The sequence below is a fragment of the Poecilia reticulata genome, chromosome 10, assembly GCF_904066995.2.
Source record: "Poecilia reticulata chromosome 10, P_reticulata-male-v2, whole genome shotgun sequence".
In the NCBI taxonomy this organism is placed as follows: Eukaryota; Metazoa; Chordata; class Actinopteri; order Cyprinodontiformes; family Poeciliidae; genus Poecilia; species Poecilia reticulata.
This window is the reverse complement of record NC_088839.1, coordinates 19,353,712-19,379,332: the sequence shown is the minus strand read 5'-3', so window position 1 is coordinate 19,379,332 and position 25,621 is coordinate 19,353,712. Positions and strand designations below refer to the sequence as shown.

The 25,621-nt window shown below is 38.3% G+C and overlaps 1 protein-coding gene across 6 annotated transcripts in view; it reads right to left on the bottom strand.

Annotated features, from left to right (window-relative positions):
- Nucleotides 1–6,602: 6,602 nt before the first annotated feature.
- The window catches only part of mid2 (midline 2), a 157,264-nt gene continuing 138,245 nt past the window's right edge, over nt 6,603–25,621 (bottom strand). For all 6 annotated transcript variants that reach the window (XM_008420369.3, XM_008420372.3, XM_008420371.3 and 3 more), the window contains 3 exons: nt 23,490–23,651; nt 10,527–10,734; nt 6,603–10,255 (listed from right to left, as the gene is read on the bottom strand). In XM_008420369.3, coding sequence (XP_008418591.1) covers nt 9,832–10,255; nt 10,527–10,734; nt 23,490–23,651 — 794 coding nt within the window. In that variant the 3' untranslated portion in view covers nt 6,603–9,831. The remainder of the gene's footprint in view (nt 10,256–10,526; nt 10,735–23,489; nt 23,652–25,621) is intronic.

The window sequence follows — 25,621 nt, the reverse complement described above, 5'->3', positions numbered from 1 at the left end:
TTGTGAAAGAAGACTAACAGTGTTAGATAACTGTCAAAGAAAGATGAAGCTCTAATCCAGTTCAAGTTTTCTTCAGATTTACAGCCAACGCTGTTGAGAAGCACCTGTAACGATATCTCTACAAAACTAACGGCCTGTCTCCGTCAGGAGCTCAGACAGAAAGGTTTAGATTTCAGCAGAGATTCCTCTGAAGCACCAGGACATATTGCTTTCATTCAGGAGGATCGCCGAACCTCCAGGGATCCTTGAAATGACAGCGGGGAGCGGTGATTGATTCCACCTGTAGAGGTTCATCTAGATACTGACGGAGTGGCGTGTGAGAGCTGAGAGTCTGAGAGGCAGCTCTGATAGAAGCAGAGGGACTGGGGTTGGGTGGCCCACAACCTACATAGATCCTCATTTCCTGAGGATCATCACTCCTCTATCAAGCTGCCAAGAGATTGCACACATTTCTCTGTGACGAGCTATGCATCTTCATTACGGAGATTAAAATAGCCACCGTCTGTCTCAGCAGGTCCTAAAGCAACGAGTATTTATTATATCGGTTTGAACTGCTACTTGTGACGTTCGCATGGTTTGTTTGGTCAGTAAAAAGGAACAAGAGTTTCTGAGCAAAGGTGAAGCAGCTGAAAATGAAGTAGGGGAAATAAAAACAACTTTATTATCAAACACAAGCAGCCACCCACAGACAAGCAGGCACCACAGAATTAGGCTGAGGAGTTGGCACACTTCAACTCCCACTCTCTCTGTCAAACTCTCCCATGCGAGAACAGATCAGTCTCTAAATCAGCCAGATTTAAATAGAGTGGCTGCCTCTCCGCTAAGCAGATCATAATGAAATTACCACCTTTTGCTCGGATATCAGTAAACCTTGAAAGGTGCTGTGGGAGCATCAAGACCAGGTGTGTGTGTGCGTGTGTGTATGACAGTGAGTCTGTGCTCGGGGCTTTGTGCAGATTTTTGCTCCATTACGTCCAGCTGCACAGTTTTAGCAGTGACAAACCTGCACCCCAACGACTCACAGATGGCCACTCACAGAGGCTGACATATCTCACTGCATTTCGTCAAGGGGTTGGGATTAACCGAATGCATATATCACATTTCAGCACTGAAAATGAAGAGCTGGCTTCCTGAAAATGCTGCAGTACTTGGGGCGATTTGCATTAAGATCAGCCAAGGGAGTTGTGCATCAAAAAAATTTAGGAAAGTAATAAAAAATGCTAATGGAGACTTCTTGACTGTGGGTGTGCATTAGCTCTGCTAATTATTGTTTGCACAACTTATTAGGTTTTTAGTGGGAATGCTGGTAGGATTAATGCTGCAGAAATGGTAGATTTATTTGTGTGCGATCAGTGTTTGTGGTATTCATACAGAGCTGCTAGAAGGAAAAGCTTCAATGAAAAGTTAAACATTGATGGCAGGAGTCAAACAAAAAATCCTATTATTTCTGTGTGATTTTATGAGGTGTAGAATAAAATGTGAAAAAGCAGCAGAGTTTTCTCACAACCACTTTTTATTGGTGTAATAACCGGAACTTACTGCTTTAACTACATCCTGCTGAATTCACAGAATCCTGATCACAATAATAATACAATTGTTCTATTATTTGTTCACACCACAATAGTTTGGCACAATTACTGTCTAACTGTAGATCTCTGTAAAGGTTTTAGGTGCCTATAAGTGAAAAGCATCCTTCACACTATTTTATTTCTTACTTGCTTTTGAGTACTGTGTGAAGATATGACGTTTTATGTATGAAATGCCCCGGCATCACTCTCTTCTACACATTTGACACTGCAGGATACACAATCTGACCTCCAGATGAATCAAGGTGCCTTAATGAAGAAGATGTTATGTAAATGCTATGCAAATGTCATAACAAGGATAAAAAAGTAAGCTTGTGCTGCTCTATGCACATGCTCTGTCTGCACATAGGAAGATTAATTTACCTTATCATGTTGAATTCTTAAAGTGGCTCCAACTGAGAGCAGCTCAACCTATTTTCTGATTAATTCGGAAGGTAATTGCTTGGCCTTTTGGGGCCACTAATAGCCTTAGTATGGACCATTTAATGTTCATCCCCAGATGGTCCAAGGATCATTAGGCATGGAAGAAGAATAAATAAAAGTCATTCATCTCACAACAAAACGAATCCAGTCTTTCTTGATGCGGGAGCAGACTGTATTTGAATGTTTTAAAATGAGTTCACATGCAAAATGCAAAACATGAGCAGCACACATACATCATTATGACAGGATTTTATAAAAAAAAAGTTCAATGTCTTTATTTTTCCACTTATGTAAATGTACTTTTAGATTCACCAAAATAAGAAAGAGTGCAGCATTAACAATCATAACTGCTAGTTGTATTCAAATATCCAGTCATATTTTACACTGTATTGACTTAGACAGTTTGAAGCAGTTTTTCTAACTTTGATAAACCGTACTTTTCAATAGATTTTATCACTCTAAATATTAATATAATTGACCATCTCTAGTCACAGATGTTCAAGGCCATGTCTTTAAAAACAAAGCTTACGGCCCTATAGTCTGAGGTAGTCTGTAAATCTCAACATAAAAAGAGAATGCCTTTTTACTTCTTGATTATTTTCATGTTCTTGTAGTGACCATATTACAGTACCAAAACTTAATCCAGGCACTTGCAATTATCTTTTGTTTTTGACACTGAATGCTCTTTTATCCACCAGGGCTTTAGCAGGCACTTTGTGGGTGTTTCTTTGAAATAAGCTTTCAGGAGTAGGAGGCTGGATTGATCCGCCCATTAGAGAAAATGTCTCAGCGTCACCACCACAGATTTGTTTTGTGCCTTGTTTTGTTTTTTTTTCTTTTTTTTCTGTGATTTGAAAACCACATTTTGTCTCAACTCCTACCTTCTTCGTCCCATTCATAAAAACCACCGAGACTTCAAACTGGCGAGTTACATGGACGTGATTGTCTATTTCACAAAACCACAAAACACATTTGGATGCAGAGTTGTATGCAAACTAATATAACTGCACAACTGTAAATAAGATTCAATAAATCAAATCAACAAACATTTTTAAAATACTAGAAAACTGTTACCAGATGCTAAGTCACTAACTCTTGTGAGGAGGCCCATCTGCATAATAAATGTCCAAACCGTGGATGTAAAGAAATAAATAATCGAATAAAAGTAAGATGTCAAGGATTATAGCTGCATTTGTAATTAAGGTATTGATGTGAGCCAGGTTGACAGCTTTGGTGACAAATGACTTAATGAGCTACACAGGGAGTCCTAATTATTCTGCAATTAGAAATGTAATTACAAGTTACTTCAACAGCCTGCTTGCTAGCTGGCTAGCTATGTGAGGAAGCAGATGTAGCGTGAGTATCACACTTCACTGCCAGCTAATCTGCTACACATGGAAAGGTAGACAAGGCTCCAATCACAGGCCCGCCACTAAAAATAAGTCTAATGAACTGGATGGAGGAGACCTGCTCAGGCTCGTCTTCCCTCAAAGAATATTCAAGCCGTCTGTAAGGTGGTACTGAGCCAGTATATTCTGTATGTCATCTAATTTTTGTGGATGGATTTACAGGGCTGTGAAGAAGAAAGTCATGGCTATAAAAATGCATAACTTGTTTTTAAGCAAATACTATTACAGTCTGTTGAATTTTATGTCTAGCTTTATTATTTTTGCTCTATTGTAGCATATTATTTTTGTTTTTTTCCTCTATGTTGTGGGTTACTGCTCAGTGTCTTCCCGTGTTCAGCTGTTTTCAACCTGCTGATTTACTTCTTTGAGTGACAATCAGTAATAAAAGTCTGCAGTTTAAATACTCCTTGGTTCATTTACTCCATGTCAGATCTTCTGTTGTCCTTGTGCTCTTTCTTAGGTTCGCTCAGTTTATTAATTTATCCTTTTCAATGTGCTGCCACTTTCCTCGTCTCTGCATTTGGATCCCCAACAACATCAAAACATAATAAATACACCCACAAAAAAGTAATATTTAAACGCTTAATGCTGATCTAACATTGGTGTCAAAAAGTTCACATGTGACTCTTACGTGAATAGCACTAATGGCAGGTTTCTCGATCAGCCAGTAACTTTAGTGATACATTGAGTGATTTAAACGAGGAAAACAAGGGCTGCCCCCTGTTCCCCGCAGACTTTGTCCTTTATTGAAAGAAGGGTGGAAAATCTTTGTAATTTTAAAAGTTTAAAACTCCAGGGTCTGATAATCTATGGTCAGGTGCTAAAAATGCGTGCTGAGCAATTATGCTCAGCACCACAACAGAGGGTTTCTGAGGTATGAAAAAAAGTGAATTATTGCTCCAATTTCAAATACTATAAACCCTGCATCACTAAATGAGCACAAACTCTCTCCTTTAACATCTCTAGAGATGAAGTCATTTGAAAAGCCCATTAGGAAAGATATTCTGCTGCAAGTCGAAACGTTTATTGATCTGCTGCAATTTGCATACCGGCCTTGTAGGACGGTTGAAGATGCCGTGGTCACTTTACTAATTTTTCTCCCATTAATTGACTTTTCTTCAGCTTTTAAAACTACACAACCACATCTTTTATATGACTAACTTGTTTAGTCATTGTTTAGTCACTTTCTAACTTGTTTTAATTTTGTCGGTAGGATTTCAACTGATAGATCTCAGTGTGTGAGAGTCAATGGCTGTTTATCCAGTCAGCTAATTTCTTCTGCTGGTTCACCACAGGGGTGTTGTCTCTCTCCCTCATTATATATTTTGCATACTAATGGCTATCGCTGTTCACAGTGTAATATTAAATATGATGACGATCCAGTCGTTAGAAGTCTTCTTCATGGTGAAGAGCCTGTTGTGGATGAGTTTGTTTCATGGAGTCATAAGTCATTTGTAAAGATCAACACACTGCAAACTAAGGATGTGGTAAATGACTTTATGAAGTCAGTGCCCCGTGATGCAGTGACAGTAGTAAATGGTGCTGTCATTGAACAGGTGGATAATCATTAGTAGGGTCTTTAAAACTGTAATGCAAATGTTTCAAACCATCTTAAAACGGAGTGAATACAACACAAAAACTTTGGAACACCTTCCGGAATTCCATGAAATATTTCTTTTTCAAAAGAAAACCAAGCTCTTTCAGCAAAAACAGAACCAGATGATTGAATTCTGTAGTACGGGATCACAAAGGTCACATACCTCTTAAATATTTAACACCTATATAAACCAAATGGGACTTCCGTCTGTCTATAGACTGATTTTATGTTTCAGCAGCAGCGCACAACAGTTCCCTTGTAGCTGCATTAGGATGTTGTAAGGGGCATAAATAAAGGGCATCAATGCTGCAGGGTTGGACTCATCCTCACAGCCCCATCATTTTGGTAATAACCAGTCATCAAATATCTACAAAAGCTGAAATCATCTTTCTGGTCCACTCTGGCGTTTGTCAGCCAGCAGCAGTTACAGCAGCAGCTGTGTCACGAGATGCCAAACTAATTCGCTTTTTTCATTCTCTGTGCAAAATCATTCTGCTGTCTGCTACACAGATAATAGAGTTAATTTAAATTCCAGCATCTGCAAGTAAAATATGATTTTAAGCGCACATCTTATGAGACTTTTATCAGGCATTTACCTTTTGTAGACAGCTCCTAATTCATGGTTGAAATGTGCTGTGAATACATTATTCTGCCTGTGTTGTTGAAAACAATGTGTGGTTGAAATTTGCTACTACTAGTCATATAAAAAGTTTGTGTTTTTGAAAGCATTACCTCCCAGGATACTGTTAGACTTTTCAGAAAACAAACTACACAATTTGCTAAAGCCTCGTTTAGAGGATCAAATCAAAAACATCACATTTCTGAAAATTGTGATACAGCTAGAATATATATGATTCCTCTGGATAAATTTAATGCATATTAACTGCGATAAAAAAAAAAAGTGAGCATATTGCTTATCAGCTCTGGGTCAATGTCACTGTGTTCCACGCCTGCAGGCACTGTTGGGAATCAGGCCGTAAAGAGTGATGGCAGATGACGAGCTAAGCGGATATATTCCCTCTAACTCGACCTGGAGCTTCAGATGACCTGCCAGAGGCTGGAAAAGCTTGAGGCCTTCAAACTCTGTGCTTTGAAACCTTTTAACTCATCAATGGCATCACAGGAGGTATAAGAAATTTGTTTGCGAGTGAAACGCAGCTCAAACCCCATAAACAGTTTCACATTTAGTCAAATTACAGCTAAAATCCTTGCCTTTGTGTGGCAAGGTTTTGTAATCAGCCCCTTTTCTTTGATGCCCCTAAAAAATGATTGTCACATAATAAGAGGTGGATAGCATCTATTTACACTTACTCAGTTGTAGTTACTTGAGTAACTTAAAAACCAGGTGCTACTTTGTGTTACTCTATAACACAAAATCACAACAAACTCAGAAACACAGCAAAAGGTGTGATAGTAATGTGACAGGGAAAACAAGTTGATGCATTGTAGATTTTTAGTTCCCCAGATAAGGAGTATTTATAATTTGTATTATTCAGAAATACTTTATTATATAATTAAATCTAAAAATAATGTGCTTAGGGAACACTGTTTTTGTTAAGACTCAACATAAAGGACAAAAGACAAGAATATTTTTGGGATCAGACTTTTTATTGGACTCAAATTCACATAAATAACATTGGTTCATATATATTTTGTACATTATACAACTTTATATAATATATATTTCCCCCTCTGATTTACATTCCTCTCTGGCTAAAAGTATTTCAGTTATATCTATGGAAACAGAAAGCATTGCATGAAGGCAAAGCCGCTCTGTTTGTGCTGCTTTTTAAGGTCCCAGTGCCAAGAAGGAGAGGAGCACTTTTCTTTTCCGTTGTACAAAAGAAAAAACAAAAAAAGTCCCAAAACTACTGAAAAAAGAAAGCAAAAAGAAGAATCTATTGCATCGTTTCTAGGGTATAAACACGGCACTACGAGGAGTGGGAAGCTATTGAAAGTCATTCACCGTAAATATATTTTACTGTACTGACTTGTGACACAAAAAAGAAGCACTGCAAACAATCTGATATGCACGGCGATGACAGCTTTGTGTAGTTGTCTCATTTCTTTTTTCCTTAAAAACAACAACCAAAAAAAAAACAATAAACAAAGATTGAATGTTTGATTTGATAGGAAAAGTTTTCTGAACCTTCAACAAGGTCACATATTCATGCAGTAACCTGGCCAAGTACACACACTGAGCTCGTCCTCCCAAATCGATGCGCGGTCAAGTCTGTGACGGACATTATTCAACAAGACTGATGGATATTTGAAAATCAAAAGAAAATAAGCAGAAGCCTGACAGAAGTCCCACTTGGCTGCATGTAAAGTAGGTCGTCTCTAACCATCAAGGCCTTCTTTAAATGATCGCTGATCCGGTGCAATTCTGACAACTCTTGCACAGCTGAGAGGTAAACTGCTGGATGTTTCTGGTTCCATAAAATCAACTAAAAACCTTTCTAAATCCATGAGATGGGGGAAAAGATTTAAACCAACGTTTCCTTGCCTCACAGACTTTCGGACATGATGACATCAAAAGTTGCCAGAATAGAAATGATTTTTGAGAGTCAATGCAAAATTCTCATGTGGTGTGATCAGTTTTAAAAGACTACATATATATATTTTTATTTTTTTATTTTTTCATTTACCCAACATCCAGTGTCAGCTTTTGTCAGCTTTTTTCCTCCGTGCAACCTCTTTAATCTGCCTAAACTACAGTATAATACACAATGATTGTCTGGGTCAGCACTGCTACCTGAATGTCAAACCAGAGAAAACAGTCACCCACACTAAGCCTCGAAACCTAACCATGCAATCAAACAAAACAAAACAAAAAAACCTATAACTAAATGTGAATAACTGGAGTTAATCTGCTGGACGATGAACAATGAAACTATATGTAGCGAACTTCCCAGTGATCTGATAATGCTGCATGCATTGGAGCATGACTTGGAGCATTATGTGGTGTTAAAATGTGCACATATGTGGAGGAAAACACAGTCATGCCGTGACACTGCAACAAACAGCAAGTGTTAACCCTCTTCAGCCCTGAAAATTTAATATCAGAGTAAAAAAAAAAAAAGAAAGTTGTTAATTTATCACCATTTAGATAAAAATCACATCCCTTTTCCAAAAGAAAGCTAACTTTTCTGTATGCTGTTTCAAAGTGCAATGAGGAATTAAAGATCTTTTCGTTGTTATGTTTTGCTCTGGGCAACAATAAGAGTTGCCTGCCAGGTTGTCAGCGTTTTGCTGCATCATACTCACTTTAATGGTAAACATAATTTAACACAGTGTTTTCTGTCACTTATCCTCCCCATTATAACCTGCCACTCACTTCTAGCTCTACTTTACAACACAGAGGGCAAATGACGTCAAGTTCAAAAGTGCATCATGAATAGTTTGCAAAGTTAAAATAAAGTTAAACCACCTTCCTTTCTATAAATACTACTTTTGTGTTCTTGTGTTCAATAAGTCTCTTATCTTACAAACAGAGTAGTCACATGATGCAAATCTGCTCCCTGTGATGTAGAAACAAAATCTGGGAGCAACGTTAAAGCTTCCTGGAACCTGGAAGTTTGGACCCACCCACACAAACGGGGCAGATGGGATAAATCTAGGAGGAAGAACAAGGAGAAGGCTTTAGGAAAGCTAAGTTACAGCTACCAAGGACACAGAAAACAAGTATTTACAAGCAATCACATATTCAAATCAGTGTTAGAAATTTGCATCCAAATCCTGAATTAAAACAAACAAACAAAAAAAATTATCTTTTTGCAATTTTGGACTAAGGTGTGGAAGAAAATGCTTATTTTCTGGAAGCTGTACTGAACAGATGTGTCTCAGTGAATTATAACATCAGTGTTGTAGTTGATGTTGGGGAATTTATTAAATCAAAAAATAAAATCTCAAAGTGACATTTTTTTAAAAAGAAATCATAAGTTTTACTGAGGTAATCTCTAAATCCTCACAGTGATGATTTGGTGGCTGAGCAAACTTTGAAAGACATACTACTTTCTTTCTGTTGGCTATAGGTTTAGAGGAAGATGATAAATATCAGGCCCAACAACGCAGACGAGCCGAGTTCAAATATGTATTACAATACGTTTCTTCTCAGGAGGCCAAAAATATATATTTATATAAGCTGTTACAGATTATGCTCTCATTATCCACAGTAATGAGAGAAAATGGGGAAGAGATCTGCAGCCTTCATGTGTACAGCATTCATTTCATGCCACTCGCTGCTCCAGCAGGAGGAGGAGGCAGAGATTTCAGTTTCTAGAATTATTTAAAGTTTTTAAAGAGTGGCATTATAATTTACTGAGATGCACCTCTTTGTGGTATGTCAATGTATTTGCTCCTGTTGCACGAAAAAAAACAACTCACAATTTAAAAAAAAGACTTTTTATGTTTAAATTCATGAGACTTAATCTCACTAGTTCTATCTTGCAACTTTAAACTTGAACGATTTTCACCTTGATCTCCTGCCCAAGGGGGTCAAAAGAAGAAAATTAAATAAAAACAGACGGACCTAAAGTGGTTCTGAAAACCAGGAATCCTGCTCTGCTCAAGCTACCTTTGACAGTGACTGCAGGGCATTTGATGAACCTAATACACATTGATCTTTTCAGTCAAACAGACCTTTCCTATAAGCTAAATGAATATGTAAAACATTGAGTGGCTACAAACTAACAGGAGTAACATTTTTCCATCGCTTTCAGACAGTAACCCATTCCTTCTTGAGGATCAGAGCGAAGCTCAGTCAAGCTGTCAGTGTCTTGTCAGGTCCTTATCCACTCTTCTGTCGCGAGCTTAGTCAGTGGCAGGTTTTCATCCCCGTCAAGTACGGCGATTCCTGTCGACACAGACCCATTTGCTGCTGCTGCTGCTCCTGGAGATCTGTAGCCACCCCATCGACAAAATCTGGGACAGGTAGTCCTGAGAGAATCATGACTGACTTGTTCCAGATCATAAAAGTGGGTACAACAGGCAGGAGGAAGGAGATTTCGAAAGTATGAATGTGCTGGGAATTCATGGCGTCGTAGAAGGACAGCGAGTTGTTGTCGTAGTCCAGGAGGACGCCGAGCCGCCGCAGCTGCAGGCTCGCCTCCACCAGCATCTCCTTGCCATCGTGCCGCACCATGAAGTTGTTGTTGCAGCGCGAGAACACCCACGAGGACGAGTTCTTGCCGCTCCACTCATTTTTCGGAGCTGATTTGTAAGCAACGCCGATGGCATACCTGGAAGAAAGAAAGTTTTTTTAATTTTAAAACAGATGTACAAATCTCAGGACTTAGAACATAGGGTAGATGCTTCATTGAGACCTTTCCTTCACAGCCAATTAGTGAGAGATGCATATGTTTACAAGAGCGTGCACTCTCTGTGTTGGGCTCTGTTTGTGAGTGAGGCGTTTGCATAACAGACTAGATTTAAACTCCCCAAAGAGGCCCGAGTTTACTGAGCCTACTTGCAGGCTTATATAACGTTCTCATGCCAGAGCGCATCTCTCACCATGTGGATGCTCCCAGCAGCACCTCCCAGTAGTGGCAACCGCTGTCAATGAAGACGTTCCCGGCAGCTCCGTACGAGCCGGTGCCGCTGAAGCGTTCTGGCGTGTGGCTCTTCTTCAGCGAGCTCTCGTCCTTCTCCATGGTCAGGCAGTCGTTGGACAGGCGAAGCTTCTTGTGGGCGGTCTTCGGGTCTAACTTGAACGGCTGACCTGGAGAGACAGAGACGCTGCTCAGTAAAAGGGTTGTTGCAGAACAAGAACAAGACGACCCAGGCTATTTCAGCAAAATAGGTAAACATTGTTTATTAACTTATCAGGATTATGATAATATGTGGCAAAAGATTTGATTCCACTTCATTGCCACATCTTTTTAGATTAGCTTTTGTATTTTTATGTTTACTTATTCCTTCTATTTTCACTGTATTTGCAAATTTATATTGACTTCAACTTATATTTTTCAATCTGGTTTACAGATTTTACAATCCAATGAAGACAAGTTGCTTAAGGTTTGTAAAACAAACAAAAAAACAAAACAAAACAAAAAACATTAATTTGGATTTTAATAGATTAGAAACTCCATACCTAAGGTTGAGGAATAAATGCATGCAATTTTCATTAAAGTTCTAATATACATGTTTTAATTATAAATAACATTCATAATGTTTCAGTGCAAATTTATTTGAACATTAATTGCCTTCTGGTTATATTTTGGTTTTCAAAATTTTATTTGATGTCTCCAATAAACTTAATCCAAAATACTACTATGCAAAAGCAAAAGCATCAACACAACTGGAAGCAACAACACATTTTATTTGGGACTATCAGAGTGAAAGGCTGCTGAGTACACTGTTCAGACTTTCTTTTAAAAATAAATGTTAGAAAGGCATGAATCATTGCCCTTCTACTTTATAAATATGCATTACTTTGCTCTAGGCTGTCACATAAAATCCCAATAAAGTACACTGACATTTTGTCATTGTAAATAAAAATAAAATATGTTGTCGGTTATTGGTACAAAAAAAGCACCGTCAGCCGTCAAAATTACATGATGCCAGTGCACTATTGAAAAAGCGACTTTAATGACCGACACCAAACCTGCAATGTTAGTAAAAGAAGCACAACGTCATCAGATACTGTATATCCAGTGCCTCGTCCCAGAGGGGGACATTTCTCGTCTTCTTGACCATTTCTGTCAGCCGCACCGTATCAACAGCACTTGGGATAGGTGGAAACAACCAGACATCCTTCCTGTCCATTTTCTTTGTTACAAGGGAGACTTCCAAATGCTTTAAAAAAGGAGCAGGAGAGGAGCCGACAGAGCTTCTCTGAGGAATTCAGAGGTCTTCAAACAGAAGCAGAACAAGAAGCTTAGAAAAAGCTTTGAAGGACGCTAAATACAACATGAACTGTGCACCTAGACACAGTCTTTTAGTTATGAAGGAACTCAAAAGAAATGCAATATTTAGCCGTATAGGAAGACAGACAAGAAAAAAGTAACATTGGGTCACTGGGCTAACTATTAGTCTGCAGATTAGTACGGTGATCAAAATTCTCTGAGAAAGCATGCATGGGAGAATTTTAAGCAAATAATACATCTACAAAATGTTCCATCTGTTTATACACCGTGAATGCTGAAACTGTGTACATTTGTCAGATGATAATAGACATTTTAAAGTACTTATGAATTGTTTTTACATTTGTGCTCTTCATATTTTAGCTAGTTCTGGTCATTCTGTCCCTTCGGCAGATCATAGCTCTTTTTGATTCATAATAGTGCTATCGAGAGCTGGACGTTTCATATGAAACATGCGTTAGTTACTATCTCTTCTGACAATCAACAATTCAAAGTAATATACTGCTATCTATTGGAGATTTGGCTCCAATAAATAATAAGACAGAATCCTGTAAACTTGTGAGCTGGCAAAAAGAGAGGATAACCTCTCTTTTTCATCAAAGCAAACTTGTTTTGAAGCTCATGTGTTTCAAAGTAGTAGTTACTAGTTAAGTAATAGCAGTGATTAAGTATTCAGAAATTACTTTTCTGATCCCTTTAGCGCAATAATGCATCAAACTCCTTTAGCTGTTCTACTTTAATTATTTTGTGTTTGCTCTTTGAATTACAAAGTCGCCCAAGATTGTAGAGTTAAAAAGGACCAGAAAGAGAAAGAGCCATGAACCAAAATAGAAACAAGGAGAGGAATTTAAGTTCGAGCAGCAACAGCAGCGGCAGCAGCAGAAGTGAATAAACAAAAAGTAGGGTGAGAAGTGCTTGCAGAGAACTCACAGGGAGAAACAGAAGAGGAGACTGTTTGAATTACAAGGGCGAGAGAGTCGAAACTTCAAAGGCCCGCGCTGCCTTTGGTGAAAACATTTCATAACAGTGAAGGAAGTCACCCGGCATCTCCCTCTGTTCCTCCAATCACACAGACTTGGAAATTAGCTGAAGGAAATGGCCTTTACTTTCACCGCAGTTGGTAGGAACTGCTGCAATTCAGTGGAAACGCGTCTATCCGGCTGTAAGTATTCAGTTTGCAATGACACCAGTAATTTGGGTGTAATGGGTGGAAAAATTGAGGGGGCCAAACTAGGTGAGTGGCAGAGAAAAGGAGACTAAAGAGTGAGGGAGAGCGAGGAAGCTGAGGGGATAATAGGAGTCTGTAGAAGCGACAGAGGAGCCCCACTGAGCTACCTCTCGGTGTCCGTGTCAGTGTGTGTATGTGGCTTCGACTAAGTCAGTCACATCCCTGCCAGACCTGACATTTAACTCTGACACCTCTCGTCTCATCGCTCAGCCTCTCAGAGTCTCCCATGGCTTAATGAGCAACACAATGAGGACCCCGACTCCTCCTCTCCTCTCACTATCTGCCCTTCCCTCCTTCTCTCTCTCTCTCTCTCTACCTCTCTCTACCTCTCTCTCTTGCTCTCTCTCCAATTCTTTCCTTCTCATCCTTTCTATCCTCTCACCACTCTCAGACACTCTTCTCCAATAATCTGCGTGTGTGTCACCGAGTGTGCATATGAGACGATGAGGCCAATGTGCTGCTGGCACCCAATTACATTAATGCGCTCTCTTCTTTGAACTGCTTATCGCTGCCAGCGCAGCCATTTCCAAACACTGGGGCTCTGTCATGCCTTTCCAGGGGATGACTCCTGAGAGCTCAGGCTGGGCCTGAGGTTGGGTAAGGGGAGACGCACATGACATTAGAGGACAAGCAGACACACGCATGCACACAACATCAACTATGTGCAAATGTATGTATACATTATAGCAAGTTCCCGAGGGGAAATGTTAGGAGCCAGCCTGATTCTTGAAATACAGAAAGTCGATCAGAGCAAATTTCCACCATAAGTTAAACGGATGAAGGTGGTACCGCTAAAATAACCGTTTGGCTATGGTGATGGCAGATTGTTAACTCCAGTAAAAAAAACTGTGAAGGTTTTTGATCCGTGTCTCAAACTGGATAACTTCACATTTCCACTTGGTAAACCCGTTTCAGATTTAGATTATATTTCACCATAACCTCATTTTAAAACATGTAGATTTGAAAGTGGACACTCATGTCCAGCAGTGACCAGCAGTGGAAATTTAAGTCAATTAAATGCTCGCCTGTGTTTTCACATTGTAAGGGCATTAAAAAATTAAAATCTTTGGCTTTTCTGTTACTTAGTACTGACAAGAAACTATGATTAAGAAAAACCAAAACCAAAAGGGATTTCTTCTCTTCTCATTGGTGCTGAAAAAGAAAGCAGTTAAGTGTGGAGACATTTTTCCTCCCTAAGCTCAACTCCTCTGTCCCATCCCTGGCAGCAATAGGCTTCTTTCACATAGAAATGATAACGAGTTGCATTACTTTGGGTTTGAGCAGGGAAGAGGAGAAAAAAAGCGCAGAGCAAGAAGCACAAAGAGTGCAAAGATGTTGATGCAAAAAAAACGTCTCGTGGTACTAACTGATGCCATCGCAGACTGACTGGTCGCAATCGGTCTTTAATCTTGCGTCAAAAGCTCCCGATGCTGAGACACTGCCAGATTCTCCTCTGTGGTGGCCTTTGTTGACATGTAACACATTGTCTCTGATTTGAAGCGCCCAGATGGTATCAGAATGTTGTGACAAATATAAAGTTATCTTAACTTGGGGAAAAGGCTCAGGGCTGCATGTTCAACACTCTGAGTCTCTCAGCTCTGCTATCGAGCACCACCGAAGTTCCCACTGCTTCTTATGAGGAAACAGACTTAAACTTCACTTATTATCTCAAAAGGTTACTTAGATTATTTGCCATTCTGTCCCTTCCTACTTACATTTCATACCTGTAATCATGCCAAATAAAACAGTATCTGGTTTTTATTTTTGTCTGTGTCTATCTGTTTTATTGTACGTGTTTTTGTCTTAATGGTCTTGTTTCTCTTTACGTTACTTTGGGTGTGTAACGTGCTAATTATGCTGCTACATAATTATAAAGAGGCTAAAATATTGTATCATTTAATAGTGCTCAATTTAAAAAAAACATTATTTTATATCCTACTTCCAATAATTTTTGATTCACACATCTGTACACAGCTTGCAAGTTTATGTAATGAACTTGTGTTATCTTATTTCCTTAAAGCAAATCGCATGTATAGAAAATTACTTACATGCTTTGGCTGAGTAATTGATGAGGTGGTAGATACAAAACATCCCCAGGAAGACAATATTTTGCACCAAATAATGTCAACTATAGCCAGAAGGGTGAAATTGTCATTTTTATTCTCTAGCTAACAGAATAAAAAAAATAAAGTCCAAAATGTCCAACTTGTTCCATCGTCATGCAGACTTGAAAAATTATCATATCAAGCGCTAGACTTCTCCAGACTGTATATGAACCTTGTCTCTTTTGCTTTGAGCTGAGTGCTGGACTTGCTGCAGTAAATGTGTATTTCTATGATTCCGACTGCGTCTTATGTCACCGGGGCGCCTTCATATTTGCAGAGCTGCCATGAAATGAACAGATCCAAACTCACAGGGAGGACGCTGGTGTTTGCAAGCAGCACCCGGAGAACATGCCGAATGTGATTTCCTCTGGTGAGCTACACGGCTGGAGGCACAAAGAAGGCATGTGTGGAGATATACAGCATATTAGAGAGAAGACTAGTACAAACTCAGTGGATGTTCAAAAAAAAAAAAAATTGATTCCAAACCCCTTTCAAATACTCTTTTCATTGTAAACAACACACACACATTGGTGCCGATTGCAACACCAGCAAATCAATCATCCTGCTGCACAGCTTTTGCTCAGAATTTGGAACAAAAACAATAAAGATAAGATGGGAATTTGGAACAGCATATTCTACAATCTGGACGTTTGTTCATGGACTATCATTAGTCTGTTTCCACTTTGTAGTAATACAGCAGTAATTAGAAGTCTATCTGGCTGTCTGCAGAGGTGATAACAACTCTGTTATACTGTCTTGGAGCCCTGCATTGTTAAAGACTCAGAAATCCTAAATGGAAACTTGTCAAACACACACAAAAAAAGAAGCCACATCGACGGCAGGGAAGAGATATGAGCTGAAAGAGGCCACAGCCGAAGAAACGCGTTCGTGCTGTAATTCCATTCCAGGCTCATTCTGCTGGGAACACGTTGGAAATCTTGCAGTGGGACATCCTATTAGTAACTGACTATTTCATATGTGCAATTTTCCTTGCTTGCATTTTTGCTAAGGGATAGGTTAAGCTGCAACTAACAAGGCCGAGATTGAAAAAAAAAACGATCAATTTTACTGCATAACTAAACAATCGCTGCAGCAGAAACAGCAGCAGGAGGAATTGGGAGCGTTCTCTTTACACGTGCAACCTCACACCGGTTCCTGAATCCCTGCTGAACTCACAAATCCACCCAAGTAATTAAAATACATGGCTGCCTGCCAGTTGTCTTCTGACTACCTAATTCATATGTAACGTGGTATGTAATCCAGAGGCGCTCCGGATGAAGCGCAGCTGCACTCTAGTGAGATTATAAATTAATCAGTTATAGAACAAGGTACAGGATGGGTGTGATTAGAAAACGTCCAGGGGATCTGAGTTTATCTATCACATTTTCTCTCCTTTTCCAGCTAAAATCATGTATTTTTCTGTCTGATGGGAAGGAAAACCCACTGAGAAGCGTCAAGCAAAGACAGCTGCCCGTCGTTATTATGTTCTTCTTCAACTGCACCCTGTAACGGTCTCGGAAGGCGTTGTTAGGGAGCACTGATAGAAAAAAAATGAGAAAGACTTTTGATACAACCTGATAGAAAACGTAAAAAAAAAAAAAAAAAAAAAACTGAGGTGACTGTTGCAGTTCTCGGTGGTTTAAGGCAACTTGAAAGCATTCCTAATTAATATCCAGCTTCTCTTTATAAATTGACTGGCCTTTTCTCGAGTTTACATTGTCAGCCTTCACACCTAAAGGTAATGTCACCTGACAAGTGAATGAAAGTTACAGCTTTAAATTAGGAAATGTGAAAAGCTTATCAAAGTTCATTCAGTATAAAAAAATACTGCTAATGTCCTGACCAATCAGTGTTGTGATGAACAGGAGATGAAAATGTGTCCTGGTTTTTAGACTTTTACATTTTTATTATTATTATTATGGCTACCTCCATATGTAAAGGGCACAGTATATATATCCATCTAAGGATATATGTGAAAGGATTTTCAGCGAATGCGGTGTATATATATACTAGCTCTTGATATAATTAATTGCAGAGACAGATAATGAAGTAAAAAGCACAGGCAAAGCGCAAATTAATAAAAGCCATTTTGAATAATGTGGGTTGTTTTCTCAGCCGCTGCCTTAATAAGCTCTGACCGAATTCATTTACAAGTTTAATTCAATTTCATGCTTATGAGCGCAAAAAATATGGTGCTTTAACACCAAACTTATGATTGTTATCATATTGGCTTTTTTTTTTTTTTAAAGAAAGAGCGGTGGCACACCTTCCTTCTCTAATCTTACATAGATTGTATGGATTTTTCTACATTTATTGGAATAAATTGAAATCAAAGCTGATGGAGTGAAACATGTAAAACATGGTATAAATTATTTTAATCTTTATTTTGATAACATTACTTTTTTGTAAATTTCTGGATTTTGTAAATGGCTAAAAAGCAGCGCAGCGATGGCCCTGAACTCTCCAAACCCACATCTGTGCAAAGAGCCATTTGCTGTCTTTTATTCACTCAACGCTCTCTTTTTCTCACTTTTTTTTAATCCACTTTCATACTCCCTCTTTCAGTCTCTTTATAGCTCTCTCAGCTCATTTCTAAAGACAGTGATGTAGAAAACTGGTCACGGTTCACTCGGAGGTAAAATGCAGGAGTGCAGGCGCGCTGATAAAAGGTCACACGCTACCACACATGCATGCGTGGACCCTCGTCTCTACCGCATTCTTATTCATCATGCGTTATTCATGTGTTTTTCTGGGAAACTGAGAGTTACTTTACATGTTGACCGTGAGCACCTAGCAGCTCACTGATACTTCCTCTAAAGGACGGCATTAGAGCCACTGCTCACTTTCAGCCTCTCAGAGTCCAACGAGTGGCTGCTGCGACTGACCCAAAAAAGCTGCAGAGCACACCCAGACATGGTTGTAAATGTTTCAATCAAAGTCACTGAATTCCACGTGATGGGATGTAAAGCCCCCAGAGGATTTTCAAAACAAACAAACAAAAGAAAAACAACAGAACCTCTCAGTTGGAACCAGTCCCGTCCTTTTGCTTGTTATAAAATGCTGCATAAAGCGCTGAAACCTAATTCCAATGTTTGATTTTTCTACAATACAATCCTTGTTCTTGATTTAAATGCTAAGCTGCACATCCTGCTGTTTTCAGACGTCACTAGATGTAATTTATCAGCCTTTGTACTCATTCAAAAGACCAGTAAATAAACTCAGGTGTGCAGAATTTTACCGGATCTCATTTAATGCTCTTGGATTTCATGCGCTTGTCATGAAGTCTTACATTTTGTTGGCTAGTATTGTGTGCTAATGTAATATTCAGGTATGAAATGGGATTCGGTGACATGAACAGTATTGATTTGAATGCCACCATCTAAAAAAATGACTTCACATTGAAAAGTGTGAATTGGATAAGTATGCCTTTGTGAATGAGGAGTAAATTTCACGTTAAATCTTCTGCTTCATTTTTTTAAACCATAACACATTTTGTTTGATTGGGATTCAAAGGTATAAACCGTTATGCTGATACGATGACTAAAACTTGTTTGGTCCAATGTGCAACTCAAATCTCTATTGTCTGACAACTTGTCAGTTAAACTAAAAACACTTTAGTAAATTACTTGAGACAAAATTATTGGTTCTGTGTTTTGCAGGAGCTCTGGTTAGGCCTTAAGTGTGTGTTCTACATAAAATAGCATAAAAATAATCTGCTAAAAATAAAAGAGAAGGCTTTTTCTCATCAGTAATTCTGAATTACTGGTGATAAATTGACAGAAGGTAAAAATGAAGATTTAAAAGCGTTGCATACCAAAATACATACTGGTTTCTAACTGCTCAGCCCCCATAATATTTGTCCAGACACTAAATAAGTACTCTTCCTGTTTTTTGGACCGTTGCATAGTGTGTTGGAAAAGACACAATGGTGCTAACTGTATGGTAGCATGATACCGCAGTTTGCTGTGTTGATGGTTTCACCGCATCATTTTAATACACTCTGAGTTGCTGCACTGAAAAGACAGGACTGTGATGATTTACAGGGTGTAGCAGTGTGTCATGTCACAATATTGTTTGCTTTGCATCTTTTAGCCAAATAATGAAGAGCTTAGGCTGAAGGCTTCCTGATGCAGCTAATCCTCCCAATCAGGCTACAGGCAAGATGAGAGGAAAGAAACCTGCTATTACAGCAGAGCCTGCGAAGAGGCAAGGTGCACAAGTGAGACGTTTGTGACCTTTGTGACCCGTTTTAATCCAAGCTCAGCTTTTATATGAACAGATGGCTAAAGCTGTCTAATCTGAATACCGTGATAAAATAGGAGAGAGTTGGAAAGAAAAGAGAAAAAAAACAAAACAAACATGTGAGGAGATGGAAACAAACTGTAAAATCTTGAGGATAAAAATATGCATGTTTTTTTTTCCTGTTATTTTGATGGCTTGTCTAAATCATCACAGCTTTGGGAAAAAGCTGTTTGACAATCACAGGCTCATAATCTCGACTCACGTTGGCTGTGGGTGGACAAGCTTTCCCTGCACATCACTGAGTACAAGAAGAAGTACGGAGTGGGAATTATCCATCAGCACTGTGCCATAGTTGTACTGGATATTATATAACCATATGGTAAATATTTTTTCAGTAACTTTAGTGTACAACTAGTATGTGTTTAGACTAGTTTTTTTATCCATCTTTTGTCCCTTGTGTCATCTATTTTCCTTCATTATTAGACTCCTACCAAAAGCTTTCATTTTTTTTCAACAATTAAGCAAATCTTGCATTTCTTAAGCAGAACAGAATTTACATTAAGTAAAGCATTCAAAGAAAAAGGACATTTCTCTTGAAAGATACATTTTTTTGTTACAAATATATTCTCTTTTTTAATTTTAGAGATATTAAATCCAATCATCAAAACCCCAAAAAGCTACAGTTCTAATTTAGAGACCTTCATGACAGGAAGAACAGTTGCTTACATGTGTTACAATGACAAAGACTATTGATTCTCAGAGAATAATATAAAGATCCGAATTAAACTAAAGATTTCACCTGAGCACTTCAAAATCATTTGGATTGATCAAACAAAAATATTAACCTTTGGCCCTTATGAACATGACATGTTTGGAGAAAACCAAGCACAAAATGTCTGCACAAACAACAAACACTGTGAAGCATGGTGGTGGAGGAATGCTAATTTGATCTGGTTTTACAGTGATGGCAGCTGGCCACCGTGGAATCACTGGGCCGACTATAAACTCTTCTGATAAAGTATCTAGAGTCAAATGTGAGCCCATCTTTCCCACAGCTAAAACTTACACTTGTGCAATTTTAGAATGACCTAATGTTTTCCTTTAGAAACTCCTTTAGTTTAGCCTGCATGTATAAACTAGACAAAGTTCTTCGGAAAACATATTCCAGTTTTCACTGAATGCACTTAATAACGCATGATGCAGACATTACAATATGTAATCATTATGTAATCATTTTGAAATCAAATCAATTTCAAAGATTAAGGCTACATGGACTTTGAGATCTCCAACTGCTTCATCTGCTAGGCCAAAATCATACTTATATTAAATTCTGACTCATGTATAATAAAATCTTAACAGTGAAGTAACTGCCTTTTTGCAAACCTAAGGGAGTAGGATCAAATGTTAGAAACATGACTGCCTTCTTATTTAAGAGTTACATATTCACATATCCATGAGGTTTGAGGTAGCATGATGAACGGTTGTAAGCCATGTGCTAAGCAGAGTGTGATTTCCCACTAGCTTGTTACTTTGAACACAGGAAGCAGAGCTGAAGGATAATAGCTGCTCATGTTTTACATCTGTAATTACACCAACATCTTCCATGAAGCCAGGCTAGAGTTATTTTGTTTATGAAAAGTTTTTGTCATAACATTTATCAACAACCTTTCTTGTGCCAGACAAAAAACAAAATGAAAATAAATGGATGTGAACTCTGACAGAAATTCTTGGCAATTTTTTAACGAATAAAATCAACCTAAGATATGAAACGAAGTGCTAAATCTTCTTTACTGTCAGATGTTTGTGAAAATTATCTGCAGCATGATAAGGTTTTTCAAATTACAGATATCTTGCATATCAAAGCAGAAAAAGTAAACATAGAGCAAACTCAAAGGGTCCAGATGCATTGAGGAAAAAACAAACAAAAAACAGAATTAACATTTTCCACTGCCAAAAAAGACCTTGACGTTCGTTCCCTTTGAAAAATTGAGTTTTCGCTCTGAAACAGGCTTAATTATCTGCAACCATTACCTTGATAAACACCCCATCTTTTCTACTTTGTAGAGCTGATGTACAAGTAAACCAAATAAGCTACGTGTTTGGTCTTGCAATATAGTCAAGCTAAACAGAGACAAGATGTTTAGACTCCGATCTTTCGAAATTCAGGCTACAGACACATTATATATATATATATATATATATATATATATATATATATATATATATATATAATTATTTGATTATATTTTTTTCTTGTAGCAAATAAACTTCTGAGAATTACATCAGAAAATGACCTCAATTACAAAGTCAGCTACTTAATTAGTGCTGTTACTTAGTACATTTTATCAATTACTTCTTCAGGGACTCAATCCTCTTGAGTGGTATAATGACATTGCCATAATGTCATGCTAAATTGACCAAAATGTGACCAAAATGTGACCAACATTTGGTCAAAATGTGACCAAAACCACATTTCACCCCCCGTTTTATGTGGCATCATTAAATGTTGCACACGTTTTACAGAAGTTAGTGTGCAGTTGTGTCTCCGTTGCTTGCTCTCAGTCCATAACGACTGAAGTCATTGATATTAATGAATGATGAAAAACAAAAAGGTCTTTAAGAAGTTTGTGCTGAATTGACAAAACAGAGTTGGTTAGGAAAGAAAGATTATTTGTTAGAGGAGGAGGAAGAAAACCTGCCTTCACTTTGACAGTTTCCAACACACCCATTTCAAAAAGCTGAGCATTTTCCCACTGCAGTTAATCCTAAATGCCACAGACAGGCTCCTGACAAAAGCAAGTTTGTCTTTTACCTCTCTAACGTATATATTCTACATTGGGTTTCATAGGCAGAGTCTATAAACAATAATATTAACTCATAATGTGTCATGAGCAGCTATTTCCCTGTAATTAAAAATAAGTGATGAGGAGGTTTTCTTGCACATCAGAAATAATTTTTATCATATTGTAATTTTCAATGATTATACAGAAGCACAAAATTTCCATTTGTACTACACCCAAAAGGCTGTTTGTATTTCTGAATCTATGCACATTATTGACCTACAGTTTGTGAGTTTTTACTTCCTTTGCTTCTTCAGTCTTTCATCCTGCAAACTGATAACAAGCGGTGGATGCAGAACAAAGTATAAAGAAAGAGTTCAGTGCAAATTCTTTTTTTCAGCTTTTTTTTTTTTGATGAGCTTTTGGGAGAAAAAAAGATAAAAGAAAAACCAAAAACACATCCGCAATTTACAGGGGAGCAGCTGTTACATCAATAAAAACATTTACGTTAGAAAGAAAATATCTCTCCCACATTATGTGCCGGTACAAAAAGAAATAGATAATGCTGCAAAGACAACTTTGTCTGATTCAGTGTTAAAATGCACCAGCCGTTTTTGCAGAATGAGTAAATACTGAGGTGCTGTTTGTGTAATACAGCACCACTGTGGATCCTGCAACATCCACAATGATGCAATAGGAAAAAAAAATGAATCTGCTTCTAACTCACTAAAAGTGTCGGTAAGTAACAGGAAAAAATAAGGAACTCTGTACCCACTCTTTTCTTGATCCTTCTGCTTAGCATGTTTTGCATTGCCACTAGTTCCGATTAACGCCCAAACAAATAATTTAAAAATAAAAAAAGTGCTCAAGTGGACGTAACACAAGATTACTAAACACCAATTTTAAAAATACTGGTTTTTATATAATCACAAAACATCACAAACTTCACTATTCACTACTATGTCTGAGCTCATCAAACTGGACACATGTCACTCCTTCATAGCAACTGCCACGTATCTCAGCAAAAGATTAAAGAAAGATCCTTTGACGATCGACCTGATCCAAAACTTCTCCGAACTCTTTATTAATCAAACACGGATCTCTGAGAAACGCTTGTGAGCATCGGCAAGTTATTAAACCCAAATGACACAGACGGCAGAAATCTTGCAGCGGGAGTTGTAATCCAAAACAAAATTAACAAGGCTTGTAAATATTCATAGAAAACCCAAAGAAGTGTCACATGTGCTCCGACTTACTGTTGGTTTTGAGGCGGGCCGGCTCACTGTTGCGGCTTCCCGCCTGGTTGATAGCCTTGACGAAGAAGATATAACGGGTGCCACTCTGCAGGCCATGTACCGTGTAGTGGTTCTGCTTGATGTTCGGTACAATCATCCAGCTGTCTGCCGAGTTGTACAGACCTGGTGGAGGTCACACACACACACACACACACACGCACACACACAGAGTGGATACCTATTAAAGTTTTCTTGATGTCTGAAAGTTGCACAGAGTCTTGCTGAAAATAATTTTCTACTGATGGTTACAGCAACAGAAACATTCTCCCACATATCCAACTGGAACAGAGCAATATTTTCTTTCTGAAAACCTCGAATTAGTTATTGCACACTAAAAGGCGATTCCTGAAAGTTATGCAACATTTATGTGCACCTACAGATATATCCCATTACAATTCTAACAGTTATTACAACAAGTACCCAGGAGGCAATACAGTGTGTTCACTGAGCTGAAACCATATGGCAAAAGGAACAATCTGTTCAAAGTATCAAAGGTACTATAAGTAATCGCCTCGAAGCAAGAGCGCGTGATACCCTTTAATGCTTAAATGTACGAGAGCAGGGGTAATACCAACATGACCACAGCTGGTGGACGCGTTCATTCAAAGTGAAGGGTTAGTAATCATGGGTTAGCTCCACATCCACCTGTTGCAAACGGTCCTCTTGGTGTCTAAGATGTGAGCCTTTTTAAATAGAAAAAAGAAATCTGAGCTCAGAGCTAAGGAGAAATGTAACTTTTAAAGGGTTGTTCATGTTCCCTGTCTTTTGGTGAAATGTTAGGGAAAATATTTCACATCTCACTGATGCACTGTTATGCGACAGGCTACTCTTTTTCATAAACAATGATTTTCTGCTATAATGTCAATTTGTTCTGGAGCCTTTTTAATTCAAAATAGTGTTTTATGCAGCCTCACGTCTTCCAATCAACTCTCGACAGCTTCGTGTGCCGGCTGATGTAACACATCCTCCCAGCATGCTGCTGCCACTACCATGTTTCATGCCGAGTATCGTGTGGTAAGAGTGATGTGCGTTGTTATTTCACCCCATATAACAAAGTGGATTTTAGTTTCGCACATAAAGTGCCAATAAAATAAAAAATACCTTTGCAAAGCCCTTAATATGTATGGAAATATTGAGATGTTAAATACAATCTGAAAATAAGATGAAATTTTATTTTACAATGAAAAAGACATGTTGTGCCCAAAGATGTAACTACTGTATAATGAAACAAACATACTCAACATTTTTAAAAACATTTTGACTGCAGCATCAGTTATAAAAGGTCTGGATGAACCATAAAAGTATAACTCCTTAAATGGTCAAGTTTGTGCTTGCATTATGCATCTATATTTTAATATAGAAAACTGCACTGTGGCATTAAGTTGTGGCGCACCGCCGTTCATGAAAATAGGTTGGATTGCTTAGAAATACTGACAAACATTTACTTTTTAATAAATCTCACACATGAAAGTAAATGTAGTCGTGGCAACAATGAATGAGGATTATAAAGCAAATTTCCTGGAGGGAGCTCTGACACAAAGAGCCAGAGGATCCTGGCAGCTCATTTAAACTTTAGCAGTCAAAGAAGTGAAATAACTACCAGATGAACTGTCTCCTCTTTCTTTCCTCCTGCACAATTACAGAGAAATATAAGCTCTGAGAGGGGTACAGCTCTCAGGACCATACTTACTTTGTCCCCTCTGGTTAGGATGCGTTGTAAATTATTGAGCCAGATGGAAACAGCATGCATAAGTAATGGCAGAGAGTCTGCTTGTAAATATACATACTTCATGGGACGCAAATAAGGCCTTTAAAAGTTAGCCGGCTTTAAGAATGAATGAGAGGCCGGGTGTGGGTGGTGGGGGCTCTTAAAACTACATTTTTATCTGGGCAAAGGAGGATGCGGGGCTTTTCATCTTCCTTAGAGATGATAGAGGAAGAAAATAAAGATGCAATGTCAAACTTGAACGATGCACCAAAGTTTTACAGTTTGCTCCTTCCCACAGAGAAATGGATCCTTTGCACAATTTATCATTTGTCAGCATCTCCTATAGATAGTGTTATGTAGGCCTTCAAAAGATAAAAGAAGAATG